We start from the raw sequence: 23,531 nt of genomic DNA, 5'->3' as shown, positions 1-23,531 counted from the left end.
CTGGTGGGCTGCAGTCCATGGGGTGCTAAAAGAGTTGTACAAGACTAAGTGACTAGACAACAACAATAACAAATCTGTATCCTGTAATATAAACCTGTGCTCCAGGGATACACACTTGATCGCTTCTTAAAACTTCTGTTACCAAAAGGGCAGCATTCACACTCTTCTTCAACTGGCAGGGCACAATGGGTCCTGTCAACATTTGCTTTTCTCTGCACAGTGTTCTCTTGGGGTCAAGTTGGGGATTGTTAGCATTGTTTTTTGCTGCTTCATGTAGCTGCTCAAATTTTTAGGGGTGTGTGTTTGTGTGTGTGTGTGTGTGTGTGTGTGTGTGTGTGTGTGTGTGTGAAGGATTCTGCTTTCTCTAACAAAGAAGTGTATTGACAAGGAAAATTTTAAATGTTTTTATATCTCAAATCCTTTGTATAAATTTTATATTCTTAAAATTTTACTTCTTTTTCATCTTACTGGTCTTGATGAAGACATATAAACATCATAAATTTTTTGAAATGTGCTCTGAAAACCTGAAAAGTGCAGGCATCAGGGATACAAAGTGTGGGCTTGCATGAAGATCAGCTTCATGAGAGAGTTTGGGTTTTAAACTGCCAAGAAATATGGAACTCACGGAAAGAGAGCAGTCCTAGTCTGAGACAATAATTCTCTCCATGCCACTAATCAGGGGTATAATCGCCAAATCAAAATGCGGCCCTGGGAATGACCAATGAGAGTCTGGAGCCCAGAGCCATTTTGTTCCGTTGATTTTTGTGCCGATTATTAAAACTCTTCTCTAGCCGTGCAGTAATAAACAGTTGTTTTCAGGGAGTTTACTAATTTCTTTGGACCACATAATAATAAAAATTTGGACCACACATAAAAAAATAATAATAAGATGTTTTTCATGCTCAGAAATGTGTTTTCTTGAAAGATCAAGTTTTCCAAGAAAGCCTCTCATTGTCCGATTCACTCTTCGGATTCTTAGCACTTGAGATGTCTGGCTGTGAACTGAATGTGCCCAGTGTTTCAACCCTGATTTTTCGTTGGCTTAATGACCCTGAATCCATCTTCTTTTACATGTTTTCTGGTTCCCTAACTTTTAAGTAATCAAAACACTGTTATATTCTCCACCAGTTAGTCAGCAATTTGGATGTGATCCCAACAATGAGTAAGGATAAGTGACCAACTTTTCGAAGATGAATCTGCTTTCTTTTATTAGCAGTTTAGCATTAGGTATACAGAAAAATTATATATAATAAGGAAACTCAATTGGCCTGAAGTTGTCAGCACGACTTTTCTCTATACTTAGTAGAAAAGTGTTTACAGTAAATTCCTCAGACTCATCAGTAAAGACGTATGTCACTTCCTGCAGACAGACTTCATCACATTTACTCATGTCTGTATCTGGGAGGCCTAGGACTTAGGGAAATTTTAACTCATTATTTTAAATTTAATGGCAACATGGGTTCATCTTCAATTTGCTGCTTGAAAGTTTGAATCATGAACTGCTGATCAGAAAATATCACCTCCCCTCTCATCACAGAACTGAACTGAACTGAAACATTTGTTCAGATGTATCCAACTCTTTGCGACCCCAAAGACTGTAGCTCTCCAGGCTCCTCTGTCCATGGGATTCTCCAGGCAAGAATACTGGAGTGGGGTGCCATTCCCTTCTCCAGGGGACCTTCCCAACCCAGGGATCAAACCCAGGTCTCCCACATTGCAGGCAGATTCTTTACTGTCTGAGCCACGAGGGAAGCCCTCTCATCACATAATCCACATCCATACATGAGAAAGGTCATTGCAGGAAAGCAGGAGTTTAAAGGGGCACGGATGCCCTGGCGTGCCCCAGACCACCCTGTGGATGAGAAAATTTGATTTGGCCTGAAAGAATCTGTTTGGGGGCATAAGAGAAATAAGACATTTCCGTTTACATCTTGCCCTGCTGTTTAATATTGATCTTAAGAAAAACAAGCCCTCGAGTCATGGCTAAGTGTAGTTTTTGTGAGACGGAAGGACGAGCAGTTTCCTGTAGATCAGCCAGGGAATCAGCTTATGCGCCAACTTGGACTTCCCCACGTAAGCCTGGGAGACCTTGACCGTGGCAAGTAGGTAGCCTTTTCTGAGGGCCCGTGTCCTCTCTTGGAAGAAGAGGTGGTAAAGGTAAAAAAAAGAAAAAAAAAAATCTCTGGAAGTCTTTAACCTGTTATGGTTCATGAGTCATGGCGGGGAAAAGGACTTTGAAATTTTCTTATAGAACCTCTGGCTTGGCCTAATATTCTTCATTAATGTTATTTTTTGCTGTGCTTGACCACATATATAATATATATGTACCAAATTATAAGCTCAATAACATTTAACAGCCTGGGGGCAACAGTCCATAGGGTCACAGAGTTGCACATGACTGAAGCGACTTAGCACACATGCACACACACTTTGGTGTAACTTCTACCGAGGTCATGACCTGGAGCACATCACAATGGCCAAGTCTTGGAAACAGCCTGAGTGTCCTTCAGTGGGTGAAAGAGTAAAGAGGACTTGATACATGTGATGTACATGTGATGTTTACATGTGTATACGCACTGGTGTGTGTGTGCGTGCGTGTGTTTAGTCGCAAGTGACTCTTTGCGACCTCATGGACTTTAGCCTGCCAGGCTCCTCTGTCCATGGGATTCTGCAGGCAAAAGTGCTGGGCTGGGTCATCATTTCCTTCTCCAGGGGATCTTCCCAACCCAGGGATCGAACACAAGTCTCCTGTGTCTCCAGCACTGGCAGGTGTATTCCTTACCAATGGCGCCAGCTGGGAAGCTCGTATGTGTACTGTGTCTATATCCACACATGCACACGGTGTGATATCATTCAGCCATGAGAAGGAAGGAAGTTCAATCACATGTGACAACATAGATGAATTTTGAGGGCGTTGTGAAATGAGTGAAATGAGTCAGAGAAAGACAGACATTGTATGATTTCATGAATGTGTGGGATGTTGAAAAGAAAAACAGAAACAGAGAACAGATTGTTACTTTGGGGTGAGTAGGGTGAGGTAAAGATTCCCCTCAAGGTGAACAACCCCACAAAGAAAAGTTGGGAGATGCCTAAGGTGACCTACTGCTGTGGAATTTGTTGTGATTACAGAAGTGTTTTATTTTTGTTTGTTTGCTGTTCACTTTTGCTTATGGAAATTTATAAGCAGAATTTAGTTGCTATTTGCAAACACTTGTTTCTCCTCCTTCCTCCCAATGCAAAATTATCCCGAAGCACGTCTCTGTAGGGAACAGAATGCCCTGTTTGTGGAGGAAGAAATCACCAATTGGTGGTTAACTATCTGCTAGTGAACTGAAGGAGAGAATGAACTTCTTCTAGGCCTGGGAATCTAGTCAGAAATCAGCCTTCGTATAGAGCATTTCTGATGGAAATCACTGCACATGTTCCATGCGGAAGCTGGAAGCTATTGTGCAGGAAAGGAAGGAAGAAGAAAATCACAGCCTTTGACACAGGTTGATCATGTTTCTGCTATTAACAATGCTCATTTCATCTTTTTATTGTTCCTGGAAAAGAGTGTACTTTAGACAGTGTCTGTTATAGGAGCTTCTTGCATCGAACATCTGGTTGTACCATTTCTTCCCACTTTCCCCACGCTAAGTGAGAGATCCCAGGAAGAGCAAATGGCCTCCCCAGAAAATGTGACATAGATTCTGAACAATTTTAGAAACTGTGGCCCCTATATTGAAATACGATTAAGATAAATGTTTTATTTCGACCTCAGGAAAAAAAAAAAAAAAGTCTCCTCTTCTTTGCACAAGACATGTTGTAGATTTTCATGCTGCTAGGTCACTTCAGTCGTGTCCGACTCTGCGACCCCATAGACGGCAGCCCACCAGGCTTCCCTGTCCCTGGGATTCTCCAGGCAAGAACACTGGAGTGGGTTGCCATTTCCTTCTCCAACGCATGAAAGTAAAAAGTGAAAGTAAAGTCGCTCAGTCGTGTCCAACTCTTAGCGACCCCATGGACTGCAGCCTACCAGGCTCCCCTGTCCATGGATTTTCCAGGCAAGAGTACTGGAGTGGGGTGCCACTGATGAGGGGAAACAAAAGGCCTGATTGCGTGTACACCTTTGGGAACTCCTGGCCTCACCAGCAGCTCTTCTGTGTTCTAGCACCGCCCAGGCTACCTGCCTTGCCGACCGGCCAAAGCCCGTGAAGGAGTACAAGTATCCGGAGAAGCTGCCCGGAGAGTTATACGATGCGAACACACAGTGCAAGTGGCAATTTGGAGAGGAAGCCAAGCTCTGCACGCTGGGTTTCAAAAAGGCAAGCGATTGTCGGCAAGTGTTCAGCGCGAAATGCTTCATAAAACCGTTTTATTCGGTGAAGCTGACGTTGATGTGTGCTGCGTTTATTGGGTACCTACCAAATGTCAAATCCTGTGTGTTAGGGCTGGCCCTGTATAACAGGAAACACATGTTTTACTGGCAAAGAAGATGGCCGTGGATGCTGCGGTAGGTATCAGCTTTCTCTCGAGTACTGACTTGGCCTCTTGGGTCAGCTCCTTCTGATTTATCATGTGCGAGTTCAGTGAGAACTCTTGGTTGGTGGAAGGTGGCAAATTAATACACTGTATTCTTTTCAAATGGTGTTTAAGGAACAGTGCGCACTGCCTCTGCTCCCCTACCTTCCTCAGACAGAGACAGAATTTACGATAAGGCAGTAGCCTGTCTGGGACTTCTGATTATTAAATTCCTCAAATGAAGTATTTCTAGAGAAGCCTTTCATAGTAGTCTCCTGACCCCAGGGACACCAGCAGAGCGGTTTTCTCACATAGATTCCCCATGTAACACAGAGACACGTGGTCTTGCTAGACAAGGGAACGTGAAGATTTCATAACTCGCTCTACTAAACTGCTATCAAAGCCACCCATAAATGGAATGAAAGTAGTGATTTTGGGGGCTTCCCTGGTGGCTCAGTCCATAAAGAATCCACCTGCCAATGCAGGAGACCTGGGGTCGATCCCTGGGTCAGGAAGATTCCCTGGAGAAGGAAATAGCAACCCACTCCATTATTTTTGCCTGGGAAATCCCACGGATAGAGGAGCTTGACAGGCTACAGTCCATGGGGTCACACGAGTTTTCTTTTATCCTAGTTTATAATAAAATCAAAAGTAAAGTGGACAAAAATATATAGTCCTCCAGAAATCTCCAACATTTCAGAACACGTTGGGAATATGCCCAATTTAAATCCAACATGATCATCTTCTTTCTTCTAAACTCAAGTAGGTCTCCCCGTAGAGTCAGTTACAACTGTCTGCCAGAACTGGATGTTTATCTCCTCAGCTGGGTAATCTCAGCTTGGAACCAGAATAGTAAATCAGCTAGCATCAACACAGTATTCCCAGTGTTGCTTTTTCCGTTGGAGGAATATGTAAGATCCCTGAGAATTTTTTGTGTTACTCTTCTGTTTGCTAAGGAAAAGGAGCCCACATCTAACATTTTCTTTCAAAGGTGGAGTGTTCTACAGCATACTCCTGGTTTCCACACTGTTTTGCTGAGACTGTAGGCTGTCATCCGTGGTAAACTAATAATGTTTGGGAAATACAGGGAGTAAGTTAAATGCAGCATGTCTTTCTATTGTCGTTACTGTTTAGTCACTAGGTCATGTCCGACCCTTTTGTGACACCATGGACTGTAGCCCGCCAGGCTCCTCTGTCCATGGGATTCTCCAGGCAAGACACTGGAGTGGGTTGCCATTTCCTTTTCCAGACATCTTTCTATTAATGAGGAAATTTTACACTCAGGGAAATGCATTTGTTTTAGGTTGACAATTAAATTTTTACCTGGTAACCTTTTATCAAACTGAGGTCCCCTCTTGGTCCTTGCTTGGTAAGAGATTCTGTTAGTTTGTTTGCCAATAGTATTTACAGCTTCTGTAGCCTCTACAATATTTGTTACTTGTTATGTAATGATTTCAGAGATGAGTGTTAAAATCTTTAACAAAGGTTATATATTTTTCTGTTTTTCCCATTGGTTCTATTAGTTTTTGCTTTGTGTATTTTGAAGCTAGGTTTTTAGGTGTATACAGGTTTTGGATTTATGTCTTCCTGATCCTTTCATTAATATACAATAACTTTATTTTACTTTTGATAATGTCACTTTTCTTGAATTCTACTTTATCTTATGCTAATACAGCCACATCAGCTTATTTAAGAATACTCTTTGCATATTTTCCCCATTCTTTAACTGCCCGTTTCTTTGTGTTTTTATGTAACATGTGTCTGTTGTAGCATCCTTTAGTTTGATATTGCTTTCGTATCCAGTTGAACAGTTTCTAGCCTTTCACTGGAATGTTTAATCCATTATGTTTAATGTAATTATTGACATGGGACTTCCCTGGTGGCTGAGATGGTAAAGAATCCACCTGCAATGCAGGAAACCCTGAGTTTGATCTCTGGGTTGGGAAGATCCCCTGGAAGAGTGCATGGCAACCCACTCCAGTATTCTTGTCTGAAAAATCCCCATGGACAGAGGAGTCTGGCAGGTTATAATCCACGGGGTCACAATGAGTCGAACACGACTGAGGGACTAAGCACAACAATTATTGACATAGCAGATTTAAATCTCCCATTTTGCTATGTGTTTCCTGTTCTCATTCCTTTTTTGTTTCTGTTTTATTTTGGGGTCACAAAGAGTCAGACATGACTGAGGGTTGTGGGGTCACAAAGAGTCAGACGCGACTGAGCGACGAAGCACAACAGTTACAGACACAGTGGATTTAAATCTCCCATTTTGCTATTTGTTTCCTGTTCTCATTCCTTTTTTGTTTCTGTTTTCTTTTGGATTAAATGTCTTTTCAAAAATTCTATTTTTTGAACCAATTTGCTTTTTAGCTATCTTTTTCTTGCACTTTTAGTGGTTGCTCTAAAGCTGCATCTTTAACTTGCAACCTATATAGAATTAGCATCATGTCACTTTATGCAAAATGCAGGATCCTTACAACAAATGGGTCCATGTAGCCTTCTTTCACTCTTTGTGCTATTGTCATGATGTACTTTATTTCTTTTGCAAGCTATGAGCCACATGGCACACTGTTACAATTTGTGTTTTAAAATAATGGGTTATTTTTAAATAAAATAGGGTCATCTTTTATGTTAACCCACACATTTGCCATTTACTGTTCATCAGTTTCAAACTGTGTCATTTCCTTACGGCCTGGAGAACCTCCTTTAGCATTTCTGTAGCACAAATCTGTGGCCATAAAGTATCTCAGGTTTTCTTTATCTGAAAAATGTCATTAATTTACCCTCAGTTTTGAAGAACACTTTTTTTCTGAATATAAAATTCTAAACAGTCCATTCTTTGTTCCTTTTTTTCCCTTTAGACCCTTTAAAGACATAGTTCCATTTTCATCTGACTCAGCTGTTTCTAATAAAAGTTTGTCATCATTTGTCTCTTTCTTCTAACATTCCTAGTCATTTATTTAGACAATTCATCAAACTATGCATTTGGTTTATTTTAAGTTTCATACTAGAATCACCATTTGGTTCTTTTTTATAGTCTGTATGTCTCTAGAGAATATCCTACTTGTTCACTTATGCCCGTTTTTTGAATATATCACTTGCGTTACAATTATATATCATGATATATTATTTTATGTTATGTATATTAATATTATGTTGTTAGAGTAGGTGAATTCTTTCGATCCCCTGAGCCTTTGTTTTATTATTCCTTTTTTTTTTTTTTTTAGTCACTCAGTCATACCTGACTCTTTGTGACCCCATAGACTGTAGCCCTCCAGGCTCCTCTGTCCATGGGATTATCCAGGCAAGAATACTGGAGTAGGTAGCAATTTCCTTCTCCAGGGGATCTTCCAGACCCAGGAATTGAACCTGAGTCTCCCATATTGCGGGCAGATCCTTTACCGTCTGAGCCACCATTATTCTTCCTTCAGTTCAGTTCAGTTCAGTCGCTCAGTCGTGTCCGACTCTTTACGACCCCATGAACCCCAGCATGCCAGGCCTCCCTGTCCATCACCAACTCCCGGAGTTCACTCAGACTCACGTCCATCGAGTCAGTGATGCCATCCAGCCATCTCATCCTCTGTCGTCCCCTTCTCCTCCTGCCCCCAATCCCTCCCAGCATCAGAGTCTTTTCCAATGAGTCAACTCTTCACATGAGGTGGCCAAAGTACTGGAGTTTCAGCTTTAGCATCATTCCTTCCAAAGAAATCCCAGGGCTGATCTCCTTCAGAATGGACTGGTTGGATCTCCTTGCAGTCCAAGGGACTCTCAGGAGTCTTCTCCAACACCACAGTTCAAAAGCATCCATTCTTCAGTGCTCAGCCTTCTTCACAGTCCAACTCTCACACCCATAGGTGGCCACAGGAAAAACCATAGCCTTGACTAGATGGACCTTTTTTGGCAAAGTAATGTCTCTGCTTTTCATTATGCTATCTAAGTTGGTCATAACTTTCCTTCCAAGGAGTAAGTGTCTTTTAATTTCATGGCTGCAGTCACCATCTGCAGTGATTTTGGAGCCCAAAAAAATAAAGTCTGACATTGTTTCCACTGTTTCCCCGTCTATTTCCCATGAAGTGATGGGACCGGATGCCATGATCTTCGTTTTCTGAATGTTGAGCTTTAAGCCAACTTTTTCACGCTCAACTTTCACTTTCATCAAGAGGCTTTTTAGTTCCTCTTCACTTTCTGCCATAAGGTTTTCCTTAGGTCTAAGGCACAGCCTGTACTCTACCTATTAGACAGCTTATGGTTCTTACTCATGAGACGTGGACTTTGGGCTTTCCACTGGATGCCCAGATGCTCACTTTGTGTGGGCCAGAACACTGCTTTTTCCCAGCATTGTGTATGCACAATCTTCCAACCCTTATCAGCTATCAGCTCAAAGATGCTGCGCTCTGCCAGACCACTTGGAGTCTCATCCTGTGTATCAGCCATTCACCCCTTAGATAAGGACCTGAAGGGAATCTTCAGGGCTCCCTATTCAATTTAACTTTTTCCTTTCTGATCGTCGTCCCACAAATTCTGGCTACTTCTGCAGCCCCAACTTGGATCTCTGTACTCTCAGTTCGGTGAGACCGTTGTTGTCTGCGTAGGATCCACATTTCTGTACCATGGTCAGCAAAATGTACCCAGGGGGGGAGTTGGGCAGAGGTGGCACTCACCTGATGAATTTCTCTTCTCTTGAGAACTATGTACTGTGTTGCTTGTTGCAAGAGTCTGAAACAATTAGCCAGTTTTATAATTTTTAAATGTAGAAAAGTAAGCCTAGTACCAGTTACTTCACCATAAACAATAGAGAAGATACCTTTTGAAAAAAAATCCATCAAAGTCAGTATTGTAACATAATTCCCTATGATGTGAAATTGTTTTTTAATACAAATAAAATTGACATAGTTTTCTTTTTAGAAGTTAAATTCTACTCATGTGGCCAAACCTTCTAATATAAAGAATCTCAACTTTAGATATAGAGTGACAATTAGATTCTATATATTCTATATGAATTGAAGCATCTCAGGAAATTCTCAATTACAAAATTTAATTTTTCAAATGACCTCCTGCTGAAATCTTCTAAGAATGAGTCTATTTGATTAAGTTGAAATGTAAAGATCTTGAACTTTTCTGATGGGAGAATATAAAATAATAAATAACAGAAAAACTACCCAGTGCCTAAACCAACCCTTGGCACTTAAGACCCACTCAGTACAAATTTGCTGGGAAGGGTTACAGATGGATGGATGATATTTTAGACAGGGTTAAACAGGGCTTCAGAGGGTGAGATGGCTGGATGGCATCACTGATGCCATGAACTTGGGAAAACTTCGGGAGATGTTGAGGGACAGAGAGGCCTGGCATGCTGCAGTCCATGGGGTCACAAAGAGTCAGACACGACTGGGCAACTGAACAAGAACAATAGTTGCTTCGTAGTGTTGTGTACTTTTGTGTACAGCAAAGTGAATCAGCTATATGTTTACATGTATCCTCTTTTTTTAATTTCCCTCCCATTTAAGCCAACACAGAGCATTGAGTAGAGTTCTCTGTGCTATACAGTAGGTTCTCATTAGTTACCTATTTTATGAAAGTGAAAGTATACTCACTCAGTATCAGTAATGTATATGTGTCAGTCCCAATCTCCCAGTTCATCCAGCTCCCCTTCCTCCTTCGGTGCCCATTCATTTGTTCTTTCTATCTCTGCTTTGCTAATAGGATCATCTATACCATTTTTAGTTATTTTGAACACTGTCTTTGTTAAGTTCCTATTCTGCTTCATCAACATCGCTTGGTGTCCTGAACTGACAATCTGAGGTGCAGCATGTGAGAACTGGAAATTTTATCACCTTAGTGTCCTGGGTACTGTTGGTAAATTGGGAAGCCCCCCGCCCTGTGCCCACCCCACCCCATCCAGCATTTATTGCATTCCACATTCCTATCCCTGGAACCATTATTTAATAGTATCTTTGTTCCAAGAGGACCCTAAAATTTTATTAAGAATGTAATGATCATAATGTTAGTTTAATACCACCCTTGTACTTAATCCAGAAGTTAGCAGTAAAGTCAAAATATGATAAAACCAAGAGGGAATAATTGGATTTGAGTTGTTTAGATAACAAAATAAACATCATTTGAGATACTAGGGTTTCTATTTGTTTTCCAGGATAGAATGTCACATTGTTATTAAGTGGCCAGCATTTACATAAAGACACCAAAGCCTCGAATACTTTCTGACATGTTAGAACACAATAACATGAATTATATATTTCAAGGCTCTTGTAACTCTTGATTTATTTCTACCTGGGGGCCTAGAATTGGGGACTGAGCAGTTTGAAGGATGGGGCTGAAATACACAGATGGCAAAAACTGGGCACAGGCTGAAGAAGAGACACATCATATGATTTAGTGGTGTGCTGACGGCCACCAGCCTCCTCTACATGGGAGCTTCTTATTTAAAAAACTTAAAAACCGTCACTTTCATTAGTATCTTCCATCTATATGTCTATATTCTGCAGAACGTTACCCAAAACTATCATGTAAGAAGACTATGAAAATACTTTTAGCAGTAGTCTCGGTGTAGCATTTTCATATCATAAGGTTACCCTCCTAAATTATCGTAGATGTTTTCATGATCACAATCCACTGATCACTATTATGATCATTTTACACTAAAGAAGTTTCTGCTCACTCTGTCCAACGTTTCCACAGAAACAAACTAACAGATGTTTGACTCACTCAGAAAGCATTTATTGAAAGCCAGCCAGGTGCTAAGCACTGTTCCAGGTATTGATGACAAAAACATAAAAATAATTTAATATTTTAAAGCCCCATTTATTTTACCCTCTTCCATCATCTCCGAAACCGCCCCAGGAATTAGCAGCATTGGCTCCCTCCAGCCACAGCCATGAACCAGGCTGGGAACTGGAAGTGAGCTCACATCTCCTCATGATCGGAATTGAGAAAGGACACTGGCATGAATTTGGTGCCTGTCGGGTGCCAAGCCCTAAAGCGGGCACAGGACCTCTGACACTTCATGTGGCCCCCGGGACAAGTTGATGGGCAGCTGCATACAAAGAGGATACCCGGGTTCTGCCTGCCCTATCTGTCCTGCCCAATTTACACCAGATACCTTCTCAGAAGCCCAAACCCTCCCCGGGCCTCTATGTCTCCTGCTAACCCAGTCATAGGAGCTAACCATTCCCTTATCATGCACTTATCCATCTGTGTGTCCTTCCCCTTGCTTGTGCTTGCCCAGCTGCCCGAATCACTAGGTTACGTCAGGGCAGGTACCCCTCCCCTGCACCACTGTCTGAAATCTGTGTGTCATCCGTGCAAACAGAGCTTCCTAGTTGTCCCTTTGGAGACTTACAGACACCCAGCCCCCTGATGTTATGGATGCCTTTAGGTCTTCTTATGGCTCTGATCTCTAAACACCATTCCGGCCAAGAACAGAGACCCCTGGTACAGCATGCTAATTAATGTCATGAGAACCAGGCGCAACACTGACCACCAGGCATGACATGTTTGCCCCAGTAGCACTTCATGATTCTGTCAGGCTCCAGAGAAAATACAATTTAACAGTACCATGATTGTAACCATAGGAGATTACTATGAACACCTCAAAATAAAAGCAATGAATTGATATCCAAATTAAAACATCAAAAGCTTCTTAAAATTCCATGTTCTGAAAATCTGTCTTTTCAGTGAGAGAGATACAAGCTGGGGGGGGGGGGGGGGGGGGGTCTTTAACAGCTATTTTAACTGTTAAATATATAATGAATAAATTTATGGAAATTTCAGAATTATGTTTTGTGAAGGTAAAATCCATATGGATTGCTAAAAGGAAAATCTTTCAATTAGTCACTCATACAATGCAGAAAGCCTCGTGAGCTCATCTCTAGCATCGTTGAAACAGGAAGTAGAAGCACAAATGCCGTGAAGCGCCATCTGAAACAGGAAGTAGAGGCACAAATGCCGTGAAGCGCCATCTGAAACAGGAAGTAGAGGCACAGACGCCCTGAGGCGCCATCTGAAACAGGAAGTAGAGGCACAGACGCCCTGAAAGGCCATCTTAAACAGGAAGTAGAGGCATTGAAGCACCGTCTGAAACAGGATGTAGAGGCACAGACGCCCTGAAGCACCACCTGAAACAGGAAGTAGAGGCACAGACGCCGTGAAACGCCACCTGAAACAGGAAGTAGAGGAACAGACGCTGTGAAACGCCACTTGAAACAGGAAGTAGAGGCATTGAAGCACCATCTGAAACAGGAAGAAGAGGCACAGACGCCCTGAAGCACCATCTGAAACAGGAAGTAGAGGCACAGGCGCCCTGAAGCTCCATCTGAAGCAGGAAGTAGAGGCACAGACGCCCTGAAGCACCACCTGAAACAGGAAGTAGAGGCACAGACGCCGTGAAACGCCACCTGAAACAGGAATTAGAGGCATAGACGCCATGAAATGCCACCTGAAACAGGAAGTAGAGGCATTGAAGCACCATCTGAAACAGGAAGAAGAGGCACAGACGCCCTGAAGCACCATCTGAAACAGGAAGTAGAGGCACAGGCGCAGTGAAAGGCCACCTGAAAAAGGAAGTAGAGTCACAGACGCCCTGAATCGCCACCTGAAACAAGAAGAAGAGGCACAGACGCCCTGAGGTGCCATCTGAAACAGGAATAGAGGCACAGTCACTCTGAAGCGCCACCTGAAACTGGAAGTAGAGGCACAGATGCCGTGAAATGCCATTTTTCAGACAGAACCATGTGGAAGTTTTGCTGTGTTGCATTTTCTTTATAACAGGAAGCACCCTGTAGATGCAGATATTAAATGTCTTGGGAAATAGTGCAGCACTGGTTCAAGTATTTAGAACAGTTGTACAGGTCATTTAAGAAATGTTTTCGTCACGTGCACTGCAGCCCCCACCAGCTTTCCTGAAGGTCCCATCATTTCATGAGCCCCACGGTCTACCCTTCACTAAGATGTTCCTTTGGATCTAAAAGCATAAATAATTTCTTACAGTTGGAGAGGCTTTTTATTGTGGTTAAACCTCAGATCTTGTTTTATTTTGCTCACGAATCAGCCATGTGGAGCTTCCTTCCTCTGCACATGCCATTGTTCTTTCTCATCTTTCTTTGCATGAACCCTTCATTCTTTCTCTTCGGAAAGAGCCAGACTTGATCTGAAGAGTTGACTCATCTGTCCATCTTCTCCCACTCCTTTCCTGGGTCCTTCAGGCGAAGCTCTTTTCTAATGGCAAGCCCACCCTGCACCATGTTCTTTCCCTTGTAGCAGGGGAACCTCTTCCCGTGTTCACCAGTGGTGATTTACACCGATCTACTCCCTCTAAGACCATTCTTGAGAGAGTAGGTCTGGTCATATTGCTTATGAAACCCCATGCCTATCTAGATACCTGGCACATTCTAGACCTTCATCAAAGATTTGGGGTTGGTGGATGGGTGGGTAAATGAATGAATGGATGACTGGCTAGAGAAATGGACACGTCAGCAAGTTTCATAGTCATCTTTAACATGGAAATGAGGATTCAGAGTTGCAGAAGTTAGTGAAAGGTAGGAGCAAGAGTGAATTATAAAATGTTATGTGTTATTGGTTTTTAATTTCTTAATTTTTAATTATTTGTACTTTTCTTCAATGTCTGGATTAAGCATATTTTATTTTTAATTTAGGAAGTATAATTTTGTTAAATGTATGATGAATAAATAGAAATAAATAGAGCTTCGGGGATAGAATGAAGTTGGACCATGTCTAGAACATGAGACTTCTGGGTCATTAGTCTACCATGAGTACCTACTCCTGAGTAGACATTAGCTTTTAATTTATATAAGTTGTTTTTCCCTTAAACTTTTCAGTAATACTGGGCTTTCCAGGTATCTCAGTGGTAAAGAACCCACTTGCCAAAGCAAGAGATGCATATTTGATCCGTGGGTTAGGAAGATCCCCTGAAGGAGGAAATGGCAACTCACTCTAGTGTTCTTGCCTGGAAGATTCCATGGACTCAGGAGCCTGGCAGGCTACAGTCCATAGGGTGGCAAAAGAGTCACACACGACTTAACAACTAAACAATGACAACATTTTATCACAGCTGTGTGGACTATTTGTAATACTAATGAACTTCTTTCCATTTTAGGATATCTGTAAAGCCCTGTGGTGCCACCGGATAGGAAGGAAATGTGAGACTAAATTCATGCCAGCTGCAGAAGGCACTACTTGTGGGCATGACATGGTAAGAAACTCACCTTAGGTACAGACATCATATTCACATGTCAGCCTTTCAGCCATGCATCCTTCCTCCTTTTGTCTTTGTATTTCTGAGCCTGTCTTCCTGATCTTTATGTTCCTATCTGATACAACTGAGCGACTGAACTGAACTGATACTATGTCGAAAGATTGCTTAATTTATATTAATTCTATGAAGAGGACTGACTCCCCTTCTCACTTTTCTAGTGATGCATTGATGAGATACCTGCAATTACTAGACACTGATGTCAGGCAACAGGTGATGGCTGATTCTGTTTAATGAGGGATAATGTTAAACTCTTGACTACCTTATAATCATACAAAGAACTAGTGTTCAGTAGTTCTGATAAAGCCTCAGAGCATCCATTGAAGACTGTTGAACAGAGCCTTTTGACTATTGCTCCTGGGAAAATAAGATGCTGTCCTGGGGAAAAGAGAAAATTCATAAGATGGCAAGTTCATTACTAGCTGGGAGACAATGACAATTCTGTCATTAAAACTGAAAATTAAATTCTCTTACTGCTAAAGAGTAATATTTTAATTATTTTTATTTAAGCTGCGTGATTGTATTTTTCAAACTATAAAAGGCTACTGAAAAAGACAGAAATATGTCAGAACCGAATTGTCACTGTAGCCATTTTTTCTTCTATATATCTGAACTTTTTAGTGATGCTAACAAGTACAAAAGAGAAACATATGCCTGAATATTATTGATCTAGTACATTTAAATTCTGAAGTAAACTTTGTTACACTATAAACATATTTAAATGTGAGTACAGAAAGAAAGGATTTACAGTATTAAGAAACAATGTTAACGTGCTTTCAGGTTAAATTATTGCAGCGCTGACTGAGAAAATGAAGAGAAGTGAGGTAAATTTGCCTAGGAATAGCACCTAAGAACCATTCGTCCTACATCTGTTAATATGCTTTATTTTCAGACCTTCCAAGGGTGAGATTGATATTTAAATCTGTCTAGTGATATATACAGCAGTAAACTAGTCCATAACAAAAAAGTCTAATAAGAATGCTTTTAGTTTCTCAAAAGGCAGAAGGAGAAGAGAGTGACAGAGGATAAAACGGCTGGATGGCATCCTGTGGACATGAACTTGAGCAAACTCAGGGAGATAGTGAGAGACAGGGAAGCCTGGAATGCTACAGTCCATGGGGTCGCAAAGAGTCAGACATGACTTGACGACTAAACAATAGTTTCTCAAAAGAGGAAATGCATTTGCTGAGGTACTGCAATGTAGAAATGCCAGTTGTCACAGGATACCAGGGAATTTGGACTTCCCTGGTGGCTTAGATGGTAAAGAATCTGCCCATGATGCAGGAGATCCAGGTTGTATCCCTGGGTCCTGAAGATCCCCTGGAGAAGGAAATGGCTACCCACTCCAGTGTTCTTGCCTGGAGAATTCCATGAACGGAGGAGCTTGGTGGGCTACAGTCCATGGGTTCCCAAAGAGTTGGACACAACTGAGTGACTGACACTTTAACCAGGCAATTTACCTGAGCTTTAAGCTGCAGGTGATCATGACTCCCTGCATATACTTGATTGCAAAGTTTTCAAAATTATGCTGATTTCTTGAAAGATTGGTAGCCCTCCCATTGTTGCCCTGGTGATGGTGCACACCAGTGTGGCTTGGCTCTCCAGGCAGCCTGCTTTCTTTAAAATCTACTATTTTTCAGGGATGATGTAATAACTCTGGTGCTACCCGTGTATTATCATTACATTCTGTTTACCTTGAAAGCACAATTGTTGTTGTTCAATTTCTAAGTTGTGTCTGACTCTTTGGGTCCCCAGGGACTGCAGTACACACCAGGCTCCCCTATCCTTCACTATCTCCTGAGTTTGCATAAACTGATGTCCATTGAGTCAGTGATGGCATCCAACCATCTCATCCTCTGTTGCTGATTTTCCGTGGTATTTTTTTTTTCATTATGTTTCCAAATAGAGCTTTTTCCTTCAAATTGAAAAGAATCAGTGTATATTAAGCCAGAATGGATCCTTACGAATTGCACGGCGTTAAGTGTTCTGCCTAGAATCTCATGGGTGCCCAGTGGCCAGGATGGGACAAGCATCAGAGGCCCCTGTAAAACTTCTTTGGTGTTAGTGGTGTGTCTTTGTGCATCACTGGTCCACAGTGTCCATGAGGTGTACTGACTGAGAAGCGAGCATTACCAAAAGTCAGTGTGCCAGTACTTTGGGGTATTCGAGAGCAGTGGGTATGTTCTAGATAACTGACAGTAGCTCTCAAGCTTCTGTATATCTCTTTCCTGAATGGGAGCCTATTCCCCTCCACCGGCTACAACAATGAGGCTCTGGGTGGACCTGCATGCTGGTACACCTGACCCGTGGTCAGTGCATCTTTTAGTGACAAGAGCTGTCCTTAGAGCATTATATACATTGAATCCCCACAAGCATCCGGAGGGTAAACCTACGGTAGCCCCCACTGTAGACCCAAGAACTCTTCCAGGAAAAAGACACTGGGTTCCCTGTGCTCTCGCCATGAGAAATCCATAGCAAGGGGATGAGGACTACAGCCTGGATGCATGCCAAAGCAGACTCTGGTTCTTCAGTGATCCCTAATGTAAAATTAAACCAGCTCTCACTTTGTGATTACGTTTGGTACAAGGACTGGGTCATTACCTTGGGTCCCTGGAACAACTCAGTCTGGTGGTTTCCATCATGCCTGATACTCAGAGGAGGGCAGGCTCAGGGCACCTGAGTCAGTGCCCAGATCATGCACCTGGCTGAGCTGATATGTAGGGCTCATTTTCTCCTCCACGGCATCAGTTTTCGTGACTCATTATGCTGCTTCCCTGTCTGTACTGGGTTTCAGAGTGACAGTGGATTTCGTGGTCAGCATCACAACAGGATGTGTGCTTCATGGTGACATCACACTGCCCAAGAGAAAGCCTTCTTTCAAGTCATCAATAAAATATAAAACTGCGACCAAATGGAATGGTTCTTAGAAATACAACCAGTGCTTCTTCAGACATTTTGTGTGTCTACTTAACACAAAGATCTTATGCTGACCACCTCACTCACCAGCTGCAGGGGTCTGCAACCTGTGAGAAATTATGCTCGAAATTGTGTGCGTGTATGTATGTTTGTGTGTCTACATGCAACTTTCTTGGGAGAAGATGTAATGGCTTCTCCTCAAATTCACAAAAAAAATAACTTTTTAAAAATAATTTTTAAGAATATTCACTTAAGGATAATCTTGGTCATATATCCAGAGAAAATGATAATTTGAAAAGGTACATGCACCCATATGTTCATAACAGCACTATTTACAGTACCCAAGATATGAGAGCAACCTAAATGTCCATCAACAGATGAATGGATAAAGAAGATTTGGTACATGTATGCAATGGAATATCACTCAGCCATAAAAAGGAGTGAAATAATGGCATTTGCAGCAGCACGGATGGACCTAGAGATTATCGTACTAAGTGAGAAAGACAAATATCATATGATATGTGGAGTCTAAAAAATGACACAAGTGAATTTATAAATGAAACAGAAATAGACTCACAGATATAGGAAACAACATATGGCAACCAAAAGGGAATAAAGTAGGAGCGTGGCATTAACAGATGCACACCACTATACATAAAGTAGACAGCAAGGACCTACTTTACAGCATGGGGAACTATATTATATATTGTATAATAACCTACAAGTGAAAAGATTCTGAAAAAAAAAGTACATATTTATGTAAGTATAACTGAATCACTTTGCCATAAACCTGAAACTAGCACAGTATTGTAAATCAACTTCACTTCAATTTTACAAAAGTACACTCTGACAAAAACAGCAAAAAAAAAAATTCTGTTTTTTGCAATACAATTATTGAAGCAATGATTATCAGAGCAAAAGCCTGGAAATGATGCAAGTGTTCATCAGAAGGACATGGATTGGAAACACACTTACTGGAATGTTTTGTTGCTGCAACAAAGGAGTGAGGGATGTGTCTACCTTCTTCTATGGAATGAACTACAGAATATAGAGTTAAGTGAAAAAAAGAGAATGGAAAAAGATGTGGGTAACATGGAGTCATTTATGAAAGAAAAGGAATGATTAATCTACATTATTTGCTTACATCAAAAAATAAAAGAATAAACTCCAAGTTTCAGAAAAACATTACATAAACCCTTTGTTGTTGTTCAGTCTCTCAGTCGGGTCCAACTCTTTGTGACCCCATGGGCTGCAGCACACCAGGCTTCCCTGCCCTTCACTACCTCCCAGAGCTTGCTCAAACTCATGTTCATTGAGTCAGTGACGCCATCCAACCATCTCATCCTCTGTCGTCCCTTCCCCTCCTGCCTTCACTCTTCCCCAGAATCAGGGTCTTTTCTAATGAGTTGGCTCATCTCATCATGTGGCCAAAGGATTGGAGATTCAGCTTCAGCATCAGTCTTTCCAGGGAATATTCAGGACTGATTTCCTTCAGGACTGGTTTGATCTCCTTGCAGTCCAAGGAACTCTCAAGAGTCTTCTCTAACACCACAGTTCAAAAGCATCAGTTCTTCAGTGCTCAGCCTTCTTTATGGTCCAACACTCACATCCATACCTGACTACTGGAAAAATGATAGTTTTGATTCTATGGACCTTTGTTGGAAAACTAATGTCTCTGCTTTTTAATACGTTGTCTAGGTTTTTCATAACTTTCCTTCCAAAGACCAAGTGTCTTTTAATTTCATTGCTGTAGTCACCATCTGCAATGATTTTGGAGCCCAAGAAAATAAAGTCTGTCACTGTCTCCATTGTTTCCCCATCTATTTGGCATGAAGTGATGGGACTGGATGCCATGGTCTTCATTTTTTGAATGTTGAGTTTTAAGCCAGCTTTTTCACTCTCCTCTTTCACCTTCATCAAGAGGGTCTTTAGTTCTTCTTCACTTTCTGCCATAAGGGTGTATGCGTATCTGAAGTTGTTGATATTTCTCCCAACAATCTTGATTCCAGTTTGTGCTTCATCCAGCCTGGCATTTCGCATGATGTACTCTGCATATAAGTTAATTAAGCAGGGTGACAATATACAGCCTTGATGTACTCCTTTCCCAATTTGGAACCAGTCTGTAGTTCCATGTCTGTTTCTAACTGTTGCTTCTTGACCTGCATACAGCTTTCTCAGGAGACAGGTAAGGTGGTCTGGTATTCCCATCTCTTGAAGAACTGTCCACAATTTGTTGTGATCCACACAGTCAAAGGCTTTAGCATAGTCAATTAAGCAGAAGTAGATGTTTTTCTGGAATTCTCTTGCTTTTACTATGATCCAGTGGATGTTGGCAATTTGATCTCTGATTCTTTGTGTCATTTTAAAACAAATCCTTACATCATGTAAACACTTTATGTCATTTTAAAATAAAACTAGACCAAATTTTATTAAAGTAATTTATAAGCATCCCAAGAAAAATGAAATAATTTAACCTAAACAAGTCCCATTTAGGCTTTAAGTCAAGGTATTGGCTTAACCATGACTTGACAGAGGAATTAGCCAAGTGACTTTATTTTTTTTTATTGTTACATTATCTATTTTATTTTTAAACTTTACAATGTTGTATTGGTTTTGCCAAACATCGAAATGAATCTGCCACAGGTACACATGTGTTCCCCATCCTGAACCCTCCTCCCTCCTCCCTCCCCATACCCTGCCTCTGGGTCGTCCCAGTGCACCAGCCCCAAGCATCCAGTATCGAGCATCGAACCCAGCGCTTTCTGCATCTCAGGTCGAATGTATGCAGTAGACACCAAGTACTAGAAGGAATCATAAGCTGTTTTCAGCGACCATATCAATATTGGTAGGTTGTTTTTGCCTTCCTAGAACTATTATTTTCTAGTCTCCTACACAGTGTTTGCCATCAGAATGCCGACTGTGCCCAGTGCGTAAGTCCATCAGTGAGAAAACCCAGGCCACTGAATGCAGCTCTCTATCTTGTGTAGCTTTTGCACGTGGTGCCAGTGCAGGAACCACGGGGACTTTAGCAGAATAACATCAATGGGCGCTTCTCTGGAGGAAGGGGAGCTGATAGCATCCCCGGCCTCCCCAGGACAGGTGGAGCCCTGTGTGGGTTGTCTCGTGTCCTCAGAAGGCTGTGTGACCTCTGACAGGCATCACTTAAAGCCTCCAGGCTCCCAGCCCAGGTGCTTCGGAGTAAAAGCACGAAGCACCGGACGGAAATGACAAGGTGTTGAGACACACAGACCCTCCAGCTGGACTTTTCTGCCTGACAGTCAGTCTGTTCTGACAGCAAGAGATGAAGAGCGTGTTGTTGCCAGGGAAGATTAGAGTTCACACACCTGAGAGGTGAACAGTTGGACTACGTGTTCCTACAACAAAACTTGACTACATGTGTGAGATTCCAGCAGCTCAGACAGATGCCTGAAAACTAGTCTTCTCTGTATCTTCCCTTCATGCAGATTTATAGAACAAGGCTAACTTTGGAAAGAATAAAAGTGGCATTGACATATATACACTGCCGTGTGTGAAATAGACAGCTAGTGGGAAGCTGCGGTGTAACACAGGGAGCTCAGCCTGGTGCTCCATGATGACCAGAGGGGTGGGATGCGGGTGAGGGGGTCTGGGAAGGAAGCTCCAGGAGGAGGAGACATAAGTATACATGTGGCTGATTCACATTGTGGTACAGCAGAAACTAACACAATGCTGTAAAGCAGTTATACTTCAATTAAAAAAAAAAAGAAGCGTTAAATGCATTTTCATTATGTGCTCCTGAGGGCAGGGAGACTGATATCTGCTTATACTACCAAGTTTCCAGGGCTGAGCATTGCTGTAGTGATGAAGTCAGTCTCCACCCACAGTCAGATCACTGTTCTTGTTTTTGTTTTAATTTTCAGTGGTGCCGCGGAGGACAGTGTGTGAAATACGGGGACGAAGGCCCCAAGCCCACTCATGGTCACTGGTCAGACTGGTCTCCCTGGTCTCCTTGCTCCAGGACCTGCGGAGGAGGGGTGTCGCACAGGGACAGACTCTGCACAAACCCCAGGTGAGCGCTCAGACCTCCGTCCTCCCCAGCGAGCCATCTCTCTGTGACAAACTTCCCAAAGAGTATGTGGAAGGAAGCTCAGTGAAAATAATTCTGTACTTCTTGTATTACTGCAAAAGAATTCCAAGGCAGAAAGCCCTTTCACTCAGGCATTTATTGTATAGTTATGTCTCTGTGATATGATTTAAGGTGCTTGTAACTATTTGACCACAACAAAAGTAACTGTGCATGGATGCTCAGCTTCTCAGTCATATATAACCCTTTGCGTCCCCATAGACCTACCAGGCTCCTCTCTCCATGGAACTTCCCAGGCAAAAATACCAGAGTGAGTTGCCATTTCCTTCTTAAAGGGATCTTCCCAACCCAGGAGTTGAACCCAACTCTCCTGCATTAGCAGGCAGATTCTTTACAGCAGAGTCACCAGGGAAGCCCCAAAAGTAACAGACCCGACAACAATATTCAGGAACTCAATTGTAGTCCGTTTACATGAAATACCAAGGTTCTGCCTAAAATATGGAAATAAGTCATAAGAAAAATATAGAGAACACAAATGAGTGAGAATCAGTAGGGACAGTTTTTTCAAGTGAGAAAAACAAAGCCTTGGTTTTTCATCAAGGATATTTCCCTGCGCGGTGTGTGGTTTCATTGTGTCTTCTGTGGGAGACAAGGGTGTTAGAAGCAGAACTCAGTGCGGTGGAGTGAAAGGGTGTTCAGCCCTCATTGTACACCTTTATTTGTTTAACTTACGTTGACACTAAGCAAAATGATTTATATTAGTCCTGTCTTTAATGCATGAGACCCAGGTGGTCTCCTGCTTTGGCAGGGTGCTCCCCTTCGGGGGTGCCTGCGTGAATTCTAGGGGTGAAGGGGTTGTTTACTGTCCCTTGCAGCCAGTGGAGGACGACTGCTCCTTCCATCCCCTTCCTTGTCACAGGAAGCTGGGAGTGGAAGGAAGCTGCCATCTGGAGAATGAAGCAGTTGAATTTTAGGCTCATTTCTGCTTTTCACCACTGCCCTTAGTCATGCTCTGCTTTTAGATCAGAGAACAGAGGTGCCCACCTGCCTCCTAGAGTTCAGTTCAGTCGCTCAGTCGTGTCCGACTCTTTGCGACCCCATGAATTGCAGCACGCCAGGCCTCCCTGTCCATCACCAACTCCTGGAGTTCACTCAAACTCACGTCCATCGAGTCAGTGGGGAGACGAGCAAATACATGCCACCCGCTTTCAAAGTTCTAACCTGTTGTATCAATATTGCAAACAATACACCCAATAAAAAAGGAAAACACTACCCATGTTGTAAGTATGTAATAAGTGCAAGGGGCTTCTTAGAAAGGCACTTTCCTTGACTGGTGACAGTAAATACCTTAACATTACCTGCTCCCTCTCCCTAACAAGCCCGATTCAAGGCAGGGTTAAGTAGCTGTTCTAAGGCGAGTTTCTAACCATGAACTACACATTTCAGACCATCGCATGGAGGCAAGTTTTGTGTGGGCTCCACGCGAACTCTGAAGCTTTGCAACAGTCACACATGTCCCCACAACAGCATCGACTTCCGCGCCCAGCAGTGCGCCGAGTTCAATGGCAAACGGTTCCGAGGATGGTTCTACAAGTGGAAGCCATACACCCACGTGGAAGGTAAATCTCAAATCATGCTTTCTGGTAGCAGCCTCGGCTTCTTCACTCTTTAAAGAACTGCATAGTCTGTAGAGTGGGTCCAGGTAGACCGAATATTGTGAGGCCAGTCACAGATTCTGTTCTGGTTGTTAGGTCTGTTCTACCT

General features: G+C 42.3%; 1 protein-coding gene across 1 annotated transcript in view; it reads left to right on the top strand.

Annotated features, from left to right (window-relative positions):
- Positions 1 to 23,531, top strand: part of ADAMTS16 (ADAM metallopeptidase with thrombospondin type 1 motif 16) — a 193,637-nt gene that overhangs the window by 86,056 nt on the left and 84,050 nt on the right. The window contains exons 9-12 of the mRNA XM_059878822.1: positions 4,151 to 4,304; positions 14,633 to 14,728; positions 21,604 to 21,752; positions 23,214 to 23,386. Of these exons, the coding sequence (XP_059734805.1) occupies positions 4,151 to 4,304; positions 14,633 to 14,728; positions 21,604 to 21,752; positions 23,214 to 23,386 (572 nt within the window). The remainder of the gene's footprint in view (positions 1 to 4,150; positions 4,305 to 14,632; positions 14,729 to 21,603; positions 21,753 to 23,213; positions 23,387 to 23,531) is intronic.

This window comes from Bos taurus, chromosome 20 (assembly GCF_002263795.3).
Source record: "Bos taurus isolate L1 Dominette 01449 registration number 42190680 breed Hereford chromosome 20, ARS-UCD2.0, whole genome shotgun sequence".
NCBI classification, from domain to species: Eukaryota; Metazoa; Chordata; class Mammalia; order Artiodactyla; family Bovidae; genus Bos; species Bos taurus.
This window is presented reverse-complemented; position numbering and strand designations above follow the sequence as displayed.